The sequence below is a fragment of the Enoplosus armatus genome, chromosome 14 (genome assembly GCF_043641665.1).
Source record: "Enoplosus armatus isolate fEnoArm2 chromosome 14, fEnoArm2.hap1, whole genome shotgun sequence".
Lineage (NCBI taxonomy): Eukaryota > Metazoa > Chordata > Actinopteri > Centrarchiformes > Enoplosidae > Enoplosus > Enoplosus armatus.
Window position 1 is genome coordinate 18,523,899 of NC_092193.1, and position 19,782 is coordinate 18,543,680.

The window sequence follows — 19,782 nt, forward strand, 5'->3', positions numbered from 1 at the left end:
TAAGGCTTTGTAGAGTCAAATAATCTTTTAAGATTTGATACAGAAAAAGGACATTTATTTCAGTATCATATCCCCATAAAATGTCTAAGACACTAGAACATACTATTTTTAACCAACTGTCAGCTTAACTCTCACAGAATAACCTCCTAGACTCCCGCAAATCTGGTTTCAAAGCAGGCCACTCAACTGAGACGGCCATCCTTGTGGTGACTCCATGCCGCTAGAGCGAACTCCCTTGCCTCTGTCCTTATACTACTAGACCTGTCCAGCACTATTAGACCTGTCTAGTAGTATGAGTATGAGTAAACCAGATCCTCCTCTCCATGCGTAAAGGATTAGGTGTCTCAGGCTCTGCACTCTCTCTGTTTGCTTCCTACCTGACGAGTTGCTCCTACCAGGTGACACAGAAAGGATCGGTGTCTCTTGTCATTACCTCCATCTGACAATCAGATGGAGCCACACGTTACTGCTTGGCTGGCTAACATCTGGCAGAGGATACAAGGCACCACCTAAAGCTCAACCTGGACAAGACTGAGCATGTGTTGCTCAAGGGGAAGGGGTCCCCCCAAATGAGACCTGTCCATCACCATTGACAACACTGTGGTGGTGCCAATTCGGATGGCGAGGAACCTGGGAGTGACCCCGGGTGACAAATTGTATTTCTCAGCAGCAGCTCCTGTGGATTCCTCCTTTACAACATCAGGAGGCATTTGTCATCTCCCTTCTGGACTCCCTTCTTGCCATCAGACCTCTCCAGCTAATCCAGAATGCTGCTACCCTCCTGGTATTCAACCTTCCAAAGTTTTCCCACTCCACTCTTCTTCGTTTACTACACTGGCTCCTTGCTGCTGCTCGCATCCCGTTCTAAACGTTGGTGCTGGCCTGCAGGGCAGTGAAGGGAACTGCTCCTTCCTACCTCAAAGCCATGGTACACCCTCAGGACAGCAGAGTCCCTGCCCATCTTCTGCCGCAGGCTAAAAACCACCTTTTCAGACTACATCTCAAAAACCCTTACTAGCACTTACTTGTGTCTCATTTCTAAAACGAATCCCAATTTTGAATGATATCTAGCTCTTGCTCCTACATGGTTAAAATGCATTGTAAATCGCTTTGGACAAAAGCATCTACTTTTGTATTGGACACTGCAGTTCACAATAGATCCCTACTGTATGTACTGTTAATGGTTTACAAAGATCTGTCCCCTGTGTGACACCTTCTATTAGCATTATCTTTAGGGAATAGCAGGAGTAAAGCATACATATTTGGACTTAACTTGAAGTCTGAGATCTGATTGCTACTTTACCCGTATATCCTCAGGGTCCAAGCTGTGCTCGCTCCAGGCCGAGGTAATGCTGTTGTTGAGGTAAGAGCCAGATCTTCCCATGTCCAGCTCCTCCTCATAGGCCTCGGTGGCAATATCATCCCTGGCCTGAGTCCCTTTGGACAGGAACTAAGACAGATGGAGAGCAAGGTTAAAGAATGGCATCACTGAGCCTGCATGAAGGGGTGAGATGTTAGCCTAAAATAGGATATAGGATGCCATAACTTATTGTATGACAGAAAAAATATGTTGGCTAAGGGGATCATTTGAGGTGAGCTGGAAACATTTTCCTGCAGCAAAATATTCACTGGTATAGATTTTATGGATTGAAAAAGTTACCTTCCTGCCCACGGTTCACTTCACTTCACTTCACAATATGGAAAAAATGCACACTATAGATACTATACATTTTGATATATGATTGATTGTTGCATTCAATAATTACCCCTACATTCATTTTTAACTCCAATTTCAAGTTACGTTTTGTTTAATTTTGTTTTGTGTGTGATGAGGTTGCATTATTACATTAACACATTAAATTGAGAAGAATGACAAGTAATGATCTGATTCTGACTTGATTTTCAGGGCCAAATTATTCAACTTTGCTTAAATAACAAATCTGGGAACAAAGAGAGACTAAATATCTATCCCAGATTCAGGAACAGACGCTGTGTGAGATTAACATTCTCCCATTGTGCTTAATTATCCTAGCGTACTCAACTGACTTGCACTTCTGAGGTGCCTAATTAAGAAAGAATGGAAGAACGGCGCGTGCTGATGGTGTATTGCATTTCTCACACAGCAGGAGAATGAAATGTTTTCCATCAGACTTGAGAGATTGCACATAAAGACACCCGCGGGAGTGCTTAGCTAAATTACAATAACCACTAACGCAGTTTGAATGAGTTTAAGGTAATGGTAGCAAATGTGCCTGTGTGCATCTGTGTGTTTGTGTGTGTTCCAGATCGCTAATATCAAATGAACTACAGATGATTAATGGACTGTTGTGCATACAAGCTGCAGTACAGCAGTAGCCATTATGGAAATCTCGATGTAACCTCCATTACAGTTTTCCAAAACACACTCTTATAAGAGAGAAAAGTACGACTTCTGCACTGATCACATTCATGCAGCACTGTCTATGTGAGGAGCTTCTCTTCTACAGATCATTTTCCCAATCAAGTAGCGTAAATACCTGAACTCTACGGAATTATATTTGTGCTGAAATTGTAAGCAAGCACTGACACATTTTGAGCACAGGAAAAATATGTTTTGCAAGCGCATAAATTATATTTTGTAGAGAAATGATCATGCAAATAGCAATTTAATTTGAGCAAACTCAACTCTATGATGTTGTCAGTGAATGTATTTGCGTGTTTGCTGTTATCCACATGAGTGCACTACAACAACCTTTTTCACTCAGTTTTACTCATTTGCCCACTTGCTTGCTTACTGTACTGCGCCTTTTGCGGATAATAGCAAACAAGCAAATACATTTATCGAGCATATAACATATTTTTGTTTGCATGATAATAACTTCTCAAAAAATACATATTTTATGCGATTGCAAAAAATGTCTCATTGTGCACTAAGAATTTAGGAACAAGTGTAGTTCCATAGAAACTTGAGGTCATGACTTTGACGTCTAAGAAGGAATTTGATGGTGGAGCCCTAGAATTATTTTCCTCTGTTCATTAAGGGTAAAGTAACAGCAGTGGTGGAGGAAGTATTCAGATACTTTACTTAAGTACCCATACAACAATGTGAAAATACTACACTAAGTAAAAGTACAGAAATATTATCAGCAAAACATTTTTAATTATTTAAATGAAATCATCTGAACATCTGAAAGAACTAAAAACATTTTTTTTTTATGTAAAATCTATATCTATAAAGTAACTATTAACTATATCTGTCAAATAAATGTAGTGGACAATACAATATTTCCTAATATTTTCCAATGTTAGAGGTATAAAGTATCATAAAATGGATATACTCAAAGTACCTCAAAATTGTCCTTATGTACAGTTCTTCAGTAAATCTGCTCAGTTATTTTCAACCACTGACTGACAGCCCAGTAAACTAATAACTAACATGGTGACATGGAGCTACAGGTATGAAGTGTTACCTTTGGAATGAGCAGCAGGCCCAGAGCCACAGTCACAGTCAGATGAGTGTGAGCAAAGAACAACATTAGCATCCAGTCGGGGTGCAGCCCCGGCACCAGAGAGAACCTGCAGAGAAACATCAACAGCAGAGATTCTGTTCATTCACCAGCCAGTTGAACTGTGGACTTGGCGTGTCAGTGAAATATGCTCAGACACACAAACACACAAACACAGACATTAAAAGCAGCCTTTAGTGATTCTCCAGACGAGGAGAACAAAATGTACCATGACCCGAGGCCACTTCAGAAACTGTAAACAGAGGCATGAAAGCAAAACGGAGGGGAAATGATAAAAGTAGCAGTATATTGGAACCAGTTGCCGCCTTTTGAGAGACAACCTGTAATGGTTATGAAGGATGCGTTCAGGGTTGTGCGGTTATGTTGTGTTGAGGCAAGATGCACTTTGAATGCTTCATACTAAAGAGCCACAGGTTGCTGCCAAAATAAACACCTGAGAATACAAGACATACGCTTTTAGCCATGCTAGCCACTAATATATCTGATCATGAATCTGATGTGATTTTGTGTATCCTTGCTGCCCTTCACTAGCTGACTGATGCCTTTAAAATTGATTTTACAGCTTGGCATGGTCGGGCTCCTGCTCATATTTGTTTTTAATCTAAAGGCATTCTTCCAATCATCAGTTCGTTGTTTAACCTTTTTAATTAGTTTGATTTTATTTTAACCATGTGTTGCTGTTTTCTTTATTGTTATACTGTGTAGCATTTTGTCACATTGTTTTAAAACGTGCTACATATAAAGAAATGTATAGAGCAGAGCAGAGACATTGTTTTCTGCCTCCATCGGCAAACACCAAATCAAGTAATTTTGCACAAAGGAATTGTGTCCCATTTCCGTCACCACTGACTCGATCCAGCCATGTGCAGAATCTATGTCAAAGCTCACAGCAGCGATTTTAGCAGCTTGTGGCTTCTTCTAAACAATTCATCATTCCCATCGTTGCAGCTGTTTTGAATAATAGTTTGTGTTGCATTGACGAGCACCAGTACCGGTAATCGCTCCAACTATAGCTGGAGAATGTGAAAAGTACACAAAAGCCTTAATGGGCTCTAACAAGCGGCAATGTTTTGGCACCAATTTTCCACAACCAATCAAAGCCAGACACCATGACAGACAAATCAATGCACTTATTAGGCAGTATCAAGCTGAGTATTGTGTATTTTGAACAGTCTGTGAAAAGGTTCCTTAGAGCCAAAACCAAATGCTTTGGTGTGTGTGTGTGTGTGTGTGTGTGTGTGTGTGTGTGTGTGTGTGTGTGAGAGAGAGAGAGACCTATAGAGTTGTTTCCTCGTCAGTCCACCAAGGTGGCTCAGAGGTTGTTGGTCCTTTTGTCATCATTCCCAATAATCACATTCACGTCCATAATTCACATTAGATGTGTACGTGTTTTCATCAACGTTACCCCACCACACACACACACACACACACACACACACACACACACACACACACACACACACACACACACACACACACACACACACACCACATTCCACGCAAGTCAGGCCTTATCTCTGGGCAGCAGCAGCAGACTGACTCTGTCAGCTCACCAAAAAAACACTCTAATGTTTTATTCCCCAGCAAGCGAGAACAGCTTGATTTATAACAGTTTCACACCACTGATGACGGTGTACCCATTGGACATTTCAGTTTCTCAACAGATTAAAAGAAATGTGATCTTTTCCTTTGTGTCCAGCTGAGCACAATGGACCGCCGCCTAAATGAAAGAATATTCAATCAGCAACAGTTTTATCAGAGAAAGTGTGACAAATGGAATTTTTTGCCCCAGGCTCCTGCAGGCGCACTACATAAACCACCTGACCGGTTTTATTCCCACTGCAATAGGATTGACAAAGTATTCTTTGCTTTAGGATTCTTGTAAAAAAAAAGATTGTGGGTATTACTATTTCCACCATTCTTTAAACAGCTCTTGTTTTTCAACTTCAGCTGTGTCACTACCCAACAAAACTCTAAGATATACATGTATTGTAAGATGGATGAAAAGATATATAATGCATCTCAATCAAGTTCCAAATCTCTGCAAGCTGATTTTCATGCAACACAAACATGAAGTGGCTGCCTGAGGGTAGGAAAATCACATTCGTCAAACCAGCCTCCACTTTGCTTTGCAAAACATTGGACACAGGTTGCCTTCAAATTCACAATAAAATGAGCGCATCCAAACCAGAAAATGTTGAGACGTTTAGCTTGAGACAAACCAGGCCTGTAAAACTTGGTAGCCAAGCTGTTGCTGCATTGTTTTGTGTAGGAAATAACAGAATAAAAAAAAAAAGGTTTGTAGTTTTAAAGTTGTTATGGGTAACATGTTAGGTAACAGTTGCCCAGTTACAGAACCAGCAGGCACGTAGCAACATAAGCATTCGTTTGGAGTCATGTTTCTATCGACCTGATGAATGTAAGTCCAATTTTTACATCTTAACATCCATAGAGCTGTGGGGATAAATCTCTGAGTGATCCCTTTCACATCACACACTAATTTGGTCCATTGTTCATATTGGATAAATACAATTCTGATTAGTGCAGCTTTAAAGACATTGCTACGATAATGTATTGTCCATGCTGAATCCAACAAATAATACAATGAGCCATTATCTCCCCAAGGTTTGGGTAACATTTAGCTTATTCAAGGTATTTTCAAGCAAATACATGATGAATATTCAAATAAAAAGACATTTAAATCAAAAAGTTGTCTAATTGAGTACATTATGTATGTAACAGACAGACGTACAGTTAGGCACAGAGGGTTCATTTCAGGCTCTGGCACAGTTGATCTGTGCTGTGTTTCTGCCTGTGGAAGCCATTTTCTTATTCACATCCTTTCAACTGGCTTACCCAGGCGCTCTGCTGACACTGTTCGTTTCCCTGATGAAGGGGGCGGGTGAACTCCCTGCCTTTCATCTGACATGTTCAGCACTTGTAATGCCTGCTCAAACAGGCAAATATCTCTATGATTATGATTAAACAACAGCTTGTGCGGCAAGAAGGGGTAAAGTCAGGATAAAGCATGTTGTCATTGTTCACGATTTCCTCATTACAGAGACGTTGAAAAGTCAGGCACTTCATTGTTCTACAGTCTGAGCTCTGTTTCATGTCTCTTTTATGCTTTTTTCTTTTTCTCTCTCTCAGTCTGCATACAAGAGGACAAAATTTTGCTTTTCACTTCGTGAATGATGTGTTCACACATCTCTTTCTCTCACTCACTGTTCACGCCCACTTGCGCCTGTCCCGCCCCTTTTTCCTCACCCACCTGATGACGTGGAAGATGGCTGATATGAGGAGCTCATTGTAGATGGCTACAGCCATGTAACGTGGCTCGTGGAAAGCAGAGGGGACGGTGCGGACAGCGTAGCAGAGGTACACGCCCCAAAGCAGGAACAGGAACTCCGCTGGGGAAAAAAACAAACAAACAACAAAAAGGACATGAGGAGGTTTTAAAGTCTTTATTCTCTTTAATTTCATCATTTTCCTAATTAGGTTTAGTGTCTTTAAGTACGTCTTGTATTTATGCTAAGCTAGGTTAATCACCTCCCGGCTCCGTACACACAGATTTATGAGTGGCCTCATCTACTTATCCAACCCTTAAGAAAGAATTTTTCCAAATTGTATCTCCTAACAATTCATTTGAGCGTGGATTTATTTGCATGTTAAATGAAAGCAGCACTGTTGCTCTGACTGAGTATGGAAAACCTGCAAAATGTAGATGCAGAGTCACTGCGATAGCACACGGCAATGTGATTATTCACCACACACTGTAACAAACAGCGGGCACCAAGAAGTGGATCCTCAACCCTATTTTGACACTTGACGTCGACAGTGTTGACGGCAATAATGTAGTTTCAAATTTAGCAGTTCCTAATTTAGCAAGAATTCCCTGTGTTAGCAGTGTTTCCCCCAAGTGAGGCAGCTGCTTCCTCGACAGTGTGTTGGCATATTCCTGCTATCTCACCAAGGTCACACAGCCCGACCGCAATTTACATGGAAGATGTATTTAAAAAGCCAGCTGTCTATACTGTACAGCATATGCGCACAGCTAGCTCATTATCACCTAAATTGTCAGTGTAATGAAATTTAAAGAACATCAGTTGCAAAAATCAATATGAATTATTTTGAATGAGATGAAGAGGATTCCTTTAGGTTGCTGCATTTTGGAGGCATGAAATTATGTCTTGAAGCAGTCTAATAGTTATTTGTGGCTCTCTGGTGGAGAGTTGCTTATTTTTGCTTGGAGGGAAAAGCATTATGTTTTCAAATAAAAAATATTTTCAGTTATTATGTATAGCATATGAAGATTCAAGAGGTTTTCCTCTGATACAAGCTCGCATACGAGCTTGTTGTATTGTTTGCAGACAGCAAAGAGCACCAGGAACTGTGCCAAAGACTGTGTTGGCATATGAGTCCATAAAGTCTTTACAGTGATTACAGGCCATTAATATTCATGAATAGGCCTAGTCTATAAATCATCTCTAATTACATGGTATTTAGCTGTTGAATCAGGATGCATTGAGAGCTGCTTGCAAGAAGGAAAGGATAACAATTCCAACTAATGCAGATTAATTGCGGATTCAAATGAATTGCTTATTGTTATCAGTATCAATACTATTTTGCATCAGCTGACTTTTTGCTCTGCATTACAAGACAAAATAGGATAATTGTTCATTTTTAGACAAACGTGTTCCCTTGTCGCCATTATGGCAAAACAAGTGGAAACACAGAAAAGCAATTAGATTCATTTTCACAAGCATGACATGCTTGCATTGTTAAAATCCTCCAAAGCGGCTTCGCAGGGTGCTTCCTGTGCTTCGGCGTAGCCTCAGCTCACCAGTGTGTTCTCACTGGCTGTCAGAGCGAACAGTGGGGATCCCTAATTTCCTTTCTAGATTTGAACACACACATACACAGATTCAAAACCACAAACGAGGGGATTGTTGTGCTGAATGTGTTTGATTCCATTTAAAGTGCTGTGTTTGTTCCTCAGAAGATGCTGCGCCCCTCTGTCCTGTCTCCAGAGTGTCCTTAGCTGTCCTCCCCTCCTCTTCTTTGCTTCCTCTCAAGTTCTCTCCCTCCCCGGCTGGTGGAAAACTCTCTGCATCGTTGCCCACATCCCTACAAGCTTCATACTTCACAGGCTTCGCTCTTCTTTTTCCCTTCCACTTCTGCCTCTCTCTCTCTCTCTGTCTCTCTCTCTGTCTGCCTGTCTATCAGTTTTCAGAGGCAGACCAGGCTTCTCTCAGGGATCCATCCTTTCCCTCTCTCCAAACAGGATTAGTCTCCCCTGCTGTCAGACTGGCTTCAGTGAGGTGCCCATCACTGCCTCTTGCTTCAAGAATCTATCATTAGGAAGCTACTGTAACGCGTGCACAAGGCGATCTGGATACTCAGAGGATGCTTGAGGGATAGTACCTGCAACTTCTCACCAGACAATCACTCTTCATGCTTGTTAGCTTGACAATGTTATAAACTCTGGTCATTTTAGGGACTGTACGGAAATGATTAGTCTGGGAGATGGGGTCAGAAAGAGGAGGGGGGGGCATTCCATAATACATTATATCCTTTTATTCTGTGATAGATTATCGTCGAGTTAAAACTAGACAGGCTCATCCTCTGGAAAGTCCTTAGAGACATGATAATAAAATAAATGAGGGACTTGGTGGCACCTCCTGCCCTCTGGAGGATGTCTGCTTTAACGCTGGTGGCAGCCCAAGACACTGTGAGAGAGGGGCACTCCATCTTGTCTATAAGAGCATCTCATTGTTAACTTAATATACAGCATCATTCACTGAACTGTTTGCGAGCAAACCCATTGGGGAAAGGGAAATCAAACAATGGACACTATCATTAAAATTCACAACTGCATCCATTTAAGAGCACAGGTTTTGCTAAATGCTGCTTTGAGGGCAGGGCGCGAATAAACAGACCTATTACAGCACAATAATGTCTTCTGGCAAGCAGGCGCTCCTTGCTTAAAGAGGTAGCTCTATTTATCTATAACAAGAAACCCGTCAAAGCAGAGAAGTTTATCACATTTATGCAAGACCGAGATTCCCCAGCCCATACCTGTTTATGTCTGTCTGACATGATTTGTCACTTGAGCGACAATGGCTGCATTGTGCTTAAGGCGCGCTGGAAATTTCAAGATGTAGTTGAACGACTTCAAAGAGGAGACTGCCTCTATTTATGTGCCATTCATTTGCTGCCGGTACCATCAGCTTCTATAAAGCACAGGAGAGCACTGCACTGTCTGCAAATGGAGAGTCAGACATGGTGCAGCTACACTATTGGAAACTCAATTCTGTGAGGTCAGAGAGTGTCTTTTTGCCTTACTGTGTCCATCAGTTACTGAGTCGTAGCAGGCTGTTTACCTTTTGACCATGCTGGCACTGGAGCCTCAGGACTTTAAACCACTCACAGTTGAGGCAGCATGGCGCCATTATTCCTTACAAACGTGTTTTTACAGATGCCACCGGTCCCAGTAAAAAGGTTGCAAAATACAATTTCTCAAAAATATCCACCAACAGTACTTCTATTCTATATTTCTAGATGTCATGTAGTCTAATTTAAGAAAACAGTTCAAATTATATCAAAAGAGCTCCGGGGAATATGTGGCACTTCAAACAATTGAATGCTGAAATTGATGATGTGTGCGCCCTAAGAAGAGTTAGTGAAAGAGAATCTGCTGAAAGAGAAACTTAACACCCCCTGAAAATCAGTTTTTTTGCTGATCTCCAGTAGTTTAACTTCTCACCTTGCTGCTGTGATGTAGAAGTGTACTTCAGGGTGTGTCAGTAAACTGTGGCATCACAAAGCACACCACTGACTACACTTTAAAACTGAAACTAAAACACTGTTGCAATGAAGCACTTTCAGCTTGGTGTTAAAGGCGCCCTGTGGAGTTTTCTGCTAAACAAACAAAAGTTACATTTTCATTTAGTGTGACTCACAAAAATACATCATTTTTGTCTAACAAACTTGCTGATTGCATTTCCTACCTCGTAAAACATTTGCAGGGGCGATTTTAAAAACATTAACGTTGTCACGTTACCGCCACCTATAGAGTGTAATAGTCTGAAACCATTGACAGGAATTTCTAGCACGTCACCCGCATGCTCGTGCATGAATAAAAAAAACCAATGGGTACCTTTGAGTTACTCTTTTAGGAGAAACTCACTAACAGAATACAAGATAGTAGCATTTGAAGCAGTTTTTAGGATTCTGTGTATTTACAGAATATTCAATGCAGAGTCAAGCAAAGTTTAGAAAAACTGCACTGGACCGCTGGAAAATAGATGGATTTCTATCATCATCACAATCAAAATGTTGGTAATGTTACCAGGCAGTTTTTCCACCTGACCCTGCCCGCAGCTTTTTCCAAAAGCAAAGTTACTAAACTAAACTCAATCTTTAGCCTTACCCAAGCTGCTTAGACCCAAGCTCTAAGCCCCAAAGCTATTTACAGTTAAGTGGTTTCCTCACTCATTTCTTGCCCTGTAAAGACATCACTACACATTGGGTACACGTAAGTACAGAAACACAGAAAAACAAAACACACACACACACACACATACCGACAGCCATCATGTAGTCCCATCGGTCCAGCAGACACATGCTGAACTGCAGCCCCTCTTGGGTGAGGCCTGCGGTGATCAGGGCCTGACTCAGCTCAGGGTTCTGGCACACCGCGGAGGTCCAGGCCACCAGGAACCACAGCACCACCAGCAGAATCACCATCAGCAGCCGCAGAACCCGCCAGCTGGTCATGTAAGGCGTCCTCTGGGCTGTGCGGGACAGGAACACCTTCAACACCCTGAGGGAGAGAGAGAGAGAGAGAGGAGGAAGAGGCCGCTGGGTGAAATCATGAGATTCTCTGCCTGAGATTGACTCCTCACGCCCCCGGCTTCTGCTCTTATTTACATGCCCACTTAAAATAAAAAGGAGCAGGTAGAAACAGGCACTGTTAGTTCTATTCATTCATGTTCAGTTTAATTCATGTTGTAATCTCTCTTGTGCTGAAGGGAGACATTTTTCAGCTTGGAGGTGGCTGAACAAATGTTATTAGAACTAACTTATTAGACTGAATGTAAGCAGAGGAAGGTTATTTATAAGTTGCACAATAGTCACTATCTTCACTGCATGCACACCTGACAATACCGCCTCTGTAAATGGAATTAAAAATGCAACATATCAGCCAGAATAGTTTTGAAGTGATCTGATGCTGGGTAAAGAGAGTTATATGGGGACAAAGCTAGCATGTAGTTATATAAATATCACCATCCAGACACACAAACCGTCATCTCTCTGTTTCCTATCATCTGCTCTCTCCCGACCAGACTGTGACAAATCTATCTTATCTCGGACATATTCAGTGGGACCGGGCTGTAAGAGCTTGCCCTCGGGGCCACACTTCACACCCAGCGAGCTCGGGAAAAAATCTTATTGGTAATTTTGCCAAGGGAACACTCTGGCCGACCTTTGACCCCCCTCTCCCATCTCGGCAACACTTGCTCGGAGCTGAAGAGCAGGAAGTGAGTGTGTGTCTGAATAGACACTTCGGCAGGCAGACGCAGATAGACCGGACCTGATGTGAAATTCAAATGTGCTTCTTGGCAAGACTGCATGCATGTGTGCAGACTGAGAGGGAGCTGAATTATTGAAACTGAGAAAGGCTAACTCATAGGGCAAGTTAATATCAGGAGAGGAAGAGGAGAGGAGAGGAGATAGGAAGAGAGGAAGGGAGAGGGTAGGAAGTGAGGAAAGGAAAAGAGAGGAGCGGAGATACGAAGAGAGGAAAATAGAGGTGAGAAGACGAGGAGAGGAAAGAGAGAAGACAAGAAGATCATAGCAGACAAGGAGAGAAGAAGAAATTAGAGGAGAGAAGGGAAGGAGACAAAGAGAGGATATGAAACAAGGAGACAAGGAGAGGAGAAAACAAAAGAGATAAGATTAGACAGTGGGAGGATAGGAGAAGAAAGGAGAGGAGAGGTGGACAGGAGAGAAGGAAAAAAGAGGAGGTAGGAAGAGAGGAGAGGAGACAAGGACAAGAGAGGAGGAAAGGAGAGGAGAATAGAGGTGTGGAGACAAGGAGAGGAGAGGAGACAAGGAGATTATATGAGACAAGGAAACAAGGAGAGGAGAAAACAGGAGAAGAGAGGTGATGAGACAAGGAGAGGCGATAAAGAGACAAGGACAGGAGACAAGGAGAGGAGAAGAGAGTAGTGGAAATAAAATGAGATGAGAAGAGAGGAGATAGGAGGAGGGAAGAGGTGAGGAGTCAAGGAGACGAGAGGCTTGCCTATTTTTAGTTTTATCTCCATTTTAGTATTCTATGTGTGAGACAGGAATAATTCATAAAAAGATAACAAAAATCATTCATAATTAGGAATAATTGATAAGATAAAACATGCAGGAAATATCATATCTCACTAATATGATAATTGCAGTGCTTTTAGCTTCAGCTTTATGTCACAGTACCTGTACAGCTTGAGGATGACGGTGCCGTACATGATGGCGAAGCCCAGGAGGCGAACCCACCTCAGGAGGATGCAGCGAAACACACTGGGGTGGAAGTACAGGATCATCACCTGCGGAGTGGGACAGCAGTGTTAGCGTTCACGCTGACCAACATTGATTATACTTCTTTTTGTTGTTGATGTTTCAAGCAGCGAATTGCACACTTCCACTGCTTTCATACTCTTCTCACATTCACACGGAAGGAATCAGAAATGAAAAATGAGGTGAGTTCTCCAGCATGCGACAAACCGGAGCTGGAGGCCGATTTGGCCTCGCAGACATCTTGCTCCTCCAGAGCTCCAGCTGACATCTCTTAACCACATGTCAGCTGACAGAACACATTAGACATGTGCGAAAGACTGCATCTGCATGTTTATTTGCAGTTACATGTTTCTGTGTGTGCACATGCACAGCCCAGGTTGTAATTTTATTTTTTTTTTGTCTGTGTGTGATTTGCAATAAAACAGGGAATTCGCCGGTGGCTCATAAAATGTCAGCCTATCATTTTCTATCTTCGAGCTGTAAAGATCCGAGCCCCCATTTGCATTTCTTTTCATATCATTAGTGCGTATCTCAGTGGGGCGCCACACGTCAGATCTCCAGTGACCCGAGTGACGCTTCGCGTTCTGCTCCGGAGATCCAGTGCAGTGACTCTGTGCTCATTCCCACTGAATCTGCTTTACTCACCTGGTGGACGCACACCCTCTGTGATGTTAAAGCATTAATTCACACAAAGCACACACAGCACCTCAAGTTTTAGCCTTGATGATTACCGACTGCTGGTGAATGATGAGTGTAATAATACAGATCTGTAAGCCTTTCACGTATTAGTCCCTTTATGGTGAGCATCTTTATACCAGCTCTGAGAGGTGCTTCAACTGAGCTCTCTAAACCAGCAAGTGAACAGCATGATCATGTAGTTGTGTAACCGGTAGGCCTAACGCCAAAGAGGTAGTATGGAGGAAAACTTCACCTACACTAAATAAGATAACAATAAAATACTTAAATACTGGAGACATCCTCCCACAAGCAGCGAGTGCAGTTTACATCAGATCAGGTTCTGCCCTCTGGGAGGCGCTACAGAGCACTGCACGCCAACAACAGACACAAGAACAGTCTCTTTCCACAGGCCATCACTATTATGAACTGCTAAATCAGTCACATAGTGTCAATAACCCTGTGGCACTAAAACATTCACTCAAATAAAATACACAGCGCTTTAACATGTACAAATCCATCTATAAATGCTGCACGCTACATAGACATGTCTACATGCATATACTGTACATAACCACCCACCTCGTATAGAAAGTAATCTACCACATTAGCCATTCTATATGTATTCCTTTGCATTTGTATTGTTTACAATACAATATTGTTATTGTTGTTATTGTCCTTGTTTTGAGCTGTATGTCTATTTCTATCTTCCTGTCACTTGTGTGTAACATTGAGAACAACTTTAAACCGGAGTCAACTTCTTGTATGTGAACACATGTGTGGCCAATAAAGCTGATTCTAAGAACAAATCATCAGCAGGCTCATACACAAGGAAAGCAATAAATCATCAAAATGTAGGCGGTAGCAATTATATTATTCTTAAGTATGGCCGTCACACTATAGACACACTAGCCCAGTGTACTGTTGCATCATACGTGATGTTATTCCATTTACCTTGCTGCCCAAGAGACAGTAGGGCATATTGGGATATTTACATAAAATATATTCCCCCACATTTTGTTTTTTACCTCGTTATTTGAAAAGATCATCCACCTATGAAGTCTGGAAATGTGTTAGCTCTGTGATAGACTGGGTGTATTTGTGTTAATGGATGGATGGATTACAGATGCAGTATAAACGCGTCCCTGAGGAGTACAGCCAGCGATTTATTCCAGCTCTTACAATGCCTTGGCATTCGAGAGACAGCAGGGTCTAGCATCTACCCAGAGTAAATAAGCTGAAGCGACAACAGCACCTGTAACCTCTTTCCCTCAGAAAAGAAACAGAACATCTGTGGCAAAACTTAAGTAAGCAACCAGCCAACCCTGAGGCTGCTACAGTCTGGCTGTAAGATGTGTAAAAAGAAAAGGGAAACTAAACTGGGAATATAAATAATAGTGTGCACTCCTTGTTAACTCCAAAAGAAATGCAGAGTAAAGAGTACGGTACAAAGACTGGATAAATAAAAAAGGGTTTCAAGATGACAAATAGAGAAGGTGTATTGAAGTAATGAGCAGTGAGCTAACCTACAGCTTGTTTCCTGCTTTAATCAACACAATTTTGCTGTGTTTGTTGCATAATTTAATACAGCCTTAAAACTGGCAAGATCGGTTTCACCCATTCAGCCAAAACGGGGCTCAGTGCGCAATTAAACATAACACATTGTCCCAATGTTCAGCCTTCAGTCTGTCCACCCTCAGTTCAGCTCTGGTGTACAGACATTTCACTCACCTCCTGATTAAGAATGTGACACACAGAGTCGAAGCACGGAGCGCAGCATAAAAAGTTTCCTTCCATCCGCAAGCCTCATCAAAACCTCGCAGCGCCAAAGTCTGTCATTGGTATGCTGGTCATAAGAGAGCTGCAAGCCAAGTCCATTTCATACCCAAGAACAGGAATTAGAGCTGTTCCTTTTTAATGCTCCACTACCGACTGTGAGTCGCTGATGCAGCTCAGGATCTGATAAATGAGTTGGTGTATGGAAGACAGACAGTTATGTATTAAGAAAAAGAGTTTCATTTCATGTATCAATTTTGAAAAGAAATTGCTAACGAAAATTAATCCCCTCCGTATTTCAGACCGAAACATTTTATCAAAATGACAGTGATTTCGTGGAAGACAGCCTTAATGTGACTCATGACTTTAACACCAATAATGTTCTTTCTGGAAAAATTACTGTTTTCTTCATAGGAATAGGTGAAGATTTGGGGAAATATGGTTTCTCGCTTTTTTTCAATGACTTTGATGAGAGGATTGATATCAGTTTCATTTCTGTGCGGCAAGTTTGGAGCTAAGAACCAGGAGGCGATTAGAATTAGATTAGATTAGCAGGAGGAAACAGCTAGCTGGCTATGTCCGAGTTTAAAAATATACCTACCAACTAATTAATTAACATGTTGTATAAAGTTTGTTTAATTTGTACACAAATAGGAACATAAAAATAACAATGTCTGGTTTTATGGGGAGGTAGGCAACATGCTATAACTAATTCTTGGCTAATAACAAGTGGGCGCAGTGACTGAGTGCAGCTGTGAGTCTTGTCGATGCGAGGTTGCCATGTTTAGTACCATTGTGCCAACAATAGCAACTGTATCTGGCCAGAGAAACTACAGAGAGGTTCTGGGCTGACATAATAGTAGCAATAGTTACAGTCGTAACTCCCATTAAGACCACAAATTAGCATTTTTACATGTAAATGTATTTGTATGGATTAAACAAACAAGATACAATGTGTTAGTCAATGCTGGAGGTACTGAGAGGCATATTCTTTCAAACTGAAAAGAGCCAGGCAAACTCCCTATTTCCAGTCTTTATGCTAAGCTAGGCTAACCAGGTCATGGCTCCAGCTTCACACCTAATGCACAGACATGAGACTGGTACCAATCTTCTCATCTCACCCACAGAAAGAAGGCGAATAAGTATATTTTCTAAAGTGTTGAGCTGTTCTTGTTGTTGAACCTGCATCCATTGATTGTGTGGCCACTTGGGGGCAGCACAACGAGCTGTATACACGACATCAACATAGTATCACCTTGTAAAGTTGATATGGTGAATGTGTTAGCAAACAATGTCTTATTTACACATCATGCAGACACAGAATTTGTGTCTATTGGGAGTCGTGTTTCAGGCCACCTGATTAATATAAATTCAATATCCACTCCCCTTTTAGCTCTATGTTCGGTCTTCACCAACTCCTGGTGGAAAATCTGGCTCTTTAGTTGCTAATGCTCCAGTTTTCACCAGTTCGTCCCTAACGTTCTCTGTCTCTGTGGATTTGTCACTATGAGCTACCCCTTTCACATTACATGTACTCATTTGATCCATTGTTGATCTACAAACACTGATTAGAGCAGCTTTAAGAATTTTTCTTTAAATCAAACTTAGGAATTGAAATATCTTTGCCTCCTGAGCATGCATTCAGCCCTCCAGCTCTCTACATGACGGACCAAAACAATAAATCACCTCCACAAATAAGAGGCAGAAGTAGGCCACGCTGTTTCTTACACCCACACAGACAAATGCAGAAATGCAAATCCATGCGCAATTGCACATGCACACAATGACAGGAAGATGTGAAGCTTTAAAGCCACTTAAACACACTCATAATCCATCCCGCCTGTACACACACACACACAAACACACAAACATACACAGAGATAGGCAGACACAAACAGTGGCACACCCTTTCTGCAGTGCTACTCATGTGGACTACAAAGTCACAGGGGACTGCACAATAAAAAGCCACATTTTTATATCGCCCAGAAGAGAAGGTGGCCCTCCTGGTTTGCGTCCAACCTCCCATGCCTCCTCCATCAATTAATCAGCAGATGTATTTTTAAAACAAGTTGTGCTAGAACTTGATGGACTGTTTAAAAATGCATTGAGCACCAGAGCAGAGCAGCTGCGCCAAGCTTAGCTGAGGAGGCTTGTGGTGGCGGCGACCAAAGAAACAGCAGCAGCAACAAATGCTGAGAACGCAGGAGAGGAGACAGACACAAAGGTGAGACGGAGAAGGAACACGCAGAGGCGTAACGGAGGGAAAAACATGAGGGAAGGGGGGGGACAGGGCAAAAAGGTAGAGACAGTCAGGCAAGGTGCTAAGAAACGCAGAAAAAAAGATGGAGAAACAGCAGAGCAAAGGGAGGAAGACATCCTTGAGTGTATCCAAGTGCGTGTGAACATAAGAGAGTGGCAGTATTTTTGGGGAGCTATTATTGGTACTTGAGTTATCCTTCGGGTGAATGAGGAAGAGGGTGGATGGATGCAAGTGTGGTCACATAAGGACAAACCTACGATACCTGTGGCCCTTTATCTATTGCAACAAAACTACCAGGCCATCAATGCTAATGCAAAAATCTTTCTTATGGTAACACCTCAGTAACTTCAGAATAAGATAGGTTTAGAATAAAACCTTTATCCCAAGAGTCAGCCGAGCGCTCTGAAGCTCTTCCTTCCTAACAGATTTGGGTGTTTTTTTTCTCCTCTTAAAAATGGCCAACATCCAGCCATCAGACTTTGTGTTTGAGGAGAACATTGGCTCACTGTTGGCAGTCTGTGCAAGTATTTGAAGGGAGCGAATTCCCTGGTTACATCAGATCTCCCTGTTACATGGAGCTCAGGTTTCTTCCATCTGTTTTCCTGCTAAAGATGGGCTTCTGACGCGGCGCTCCAGGTGCACTGTGGGCTGTGTGCACAAGTGTAAATACACACATATACAATGCACGCTGGCACCCACCCACGTGAACCTGCTCACGCATCCAGGCAACAGGAAGGCTAGCAAAGACACACACACACACACAATGAGACACACTCGCACTGTACATGCACACCAACTGTGATGTCCAACTCTTTGTTTCTGTCCAGACAGAAACATGATCAGAGGTACAGTACTAGAACAGCATCTAGTAGGAGACAGGGTTTACTGCCTTATTCACGTAGTAATGTATTCTATTATGGACATAAAGAACAGCAAATCAAAATGTACAACTTGATGTGTCCCTCATGTTTTTATGAAACCAAATCTCATTTTTGATTTCTGGTCACCATATTTTCAGCAATTGCCATTCAATATATTAAAACTCTGTAATTACCTCTTTATATAGTAGTTTTCATTGTTAGTGGCGGAGTCTGCTATTACCACACTGGATTCAAATAGCCTTCACACTCAGGAGGGCTTGACCGGAAACAATGCATGTGTGTAATCCAGCCTCACTGTTTTTAATTTTATCTCTCGTATCAGAGCTGTATTAAATTACTGTTAATGCAAACCCAACATGTCCCTCGGTGGCTGCCTCATATTTAAACCACTGAACTGGTGAAACACGGGCTGGCTTTTATTGTGAAGCCGCCACAGGACACGTAACGTATTTGTCACCGTGGTTGTCATGGCATCTGTTGTATTTCTGACAAAGTAGCTGCTCAACGAGTGTCAGCTGGGACCTGTAGTATTAAACCACACCCTTAACCACTGGTGTCGCTAAATCAGGACTGAGATCTTGTGCATTATAACTTTAATGTGAACAAAGCAAAAACTAAAGGAGTAATAGACTGGCTGAGTAAATTGTGGGTGCCGTTTAAGATCAGAACATAGACTTACTGGGAAGTAGAGCAGCAAAGCCCCAAACAAGATGGCTTCCAGCAGAATGAGACCAGATGTGCGGATGCTCTGTTCATGAGGAGAGAGAAACAACAGAAAAAATAGCAATCAATCAATCAATCACTGACAGGGAGACGGTGAATATATTTATGGGATGGTGTGTTGAGGGAGGTTGAAATAATATGGTCTGTTTTTGCTCAGCTTTGTGAATTGGCACCTTGTCTTGAAACGCAACAACATGACGAGCATGTCAACATGATGCATCAAGTGAATGCTGTTGTAATAAACACATGACGCGTATGCAGGAGGAGGGCCGTGGTTTACTCTTCAAATCCTGTTGCTGTAAATCTGACATCACAGTTTATTTAAACAGCGCTGTGAAGAGGTTTTTTTTGCCATTGTAGGCAAATGCAAATAGTAAATCATTAGCTCTTT

At 42.0% G+C, this 19,782-nt stretch overlaps 1 protein-coding gene across 1 annotated transcript in view; it reads right to left on the bottom strand.

The window, feature by feature from the left end:
* gpr158b (G protein-coupled receptor 158b) overlaps positions 1–19,782 on the bottom strand; it is a 53,183-nt gene that overhangs the window by 4,034 nt on the left and 29,367 nt on the right. The window contains exons 5-10 of the mRNA XM_070919383.1: positions 19,348–19,416; positions 12,996–13,105; positions 11,093–11,331; positions 6,778–6,916; positions 3,450–3,555; positions 1,304–1,450 (exon numbers count right to left, since the gene is read on the bottom strand). Coding sequence (XP_070775484.1) covers positions 1,304–1,450; positions 3,450–3,555; positions 6,778–6,916; positions 11,093–11,331; positions 12,996–13,105; positions 19,348–19,416 — 810 coding nt within the window. The remainder of the gene's footprint in view (positions 1–1,303; positions 1,451–3,449; positions 3,556–6,777; positions 6,917–11,092; positions 11,332–12,995; positions 13,106–19,347; positions 19,417–19,782) is intronic.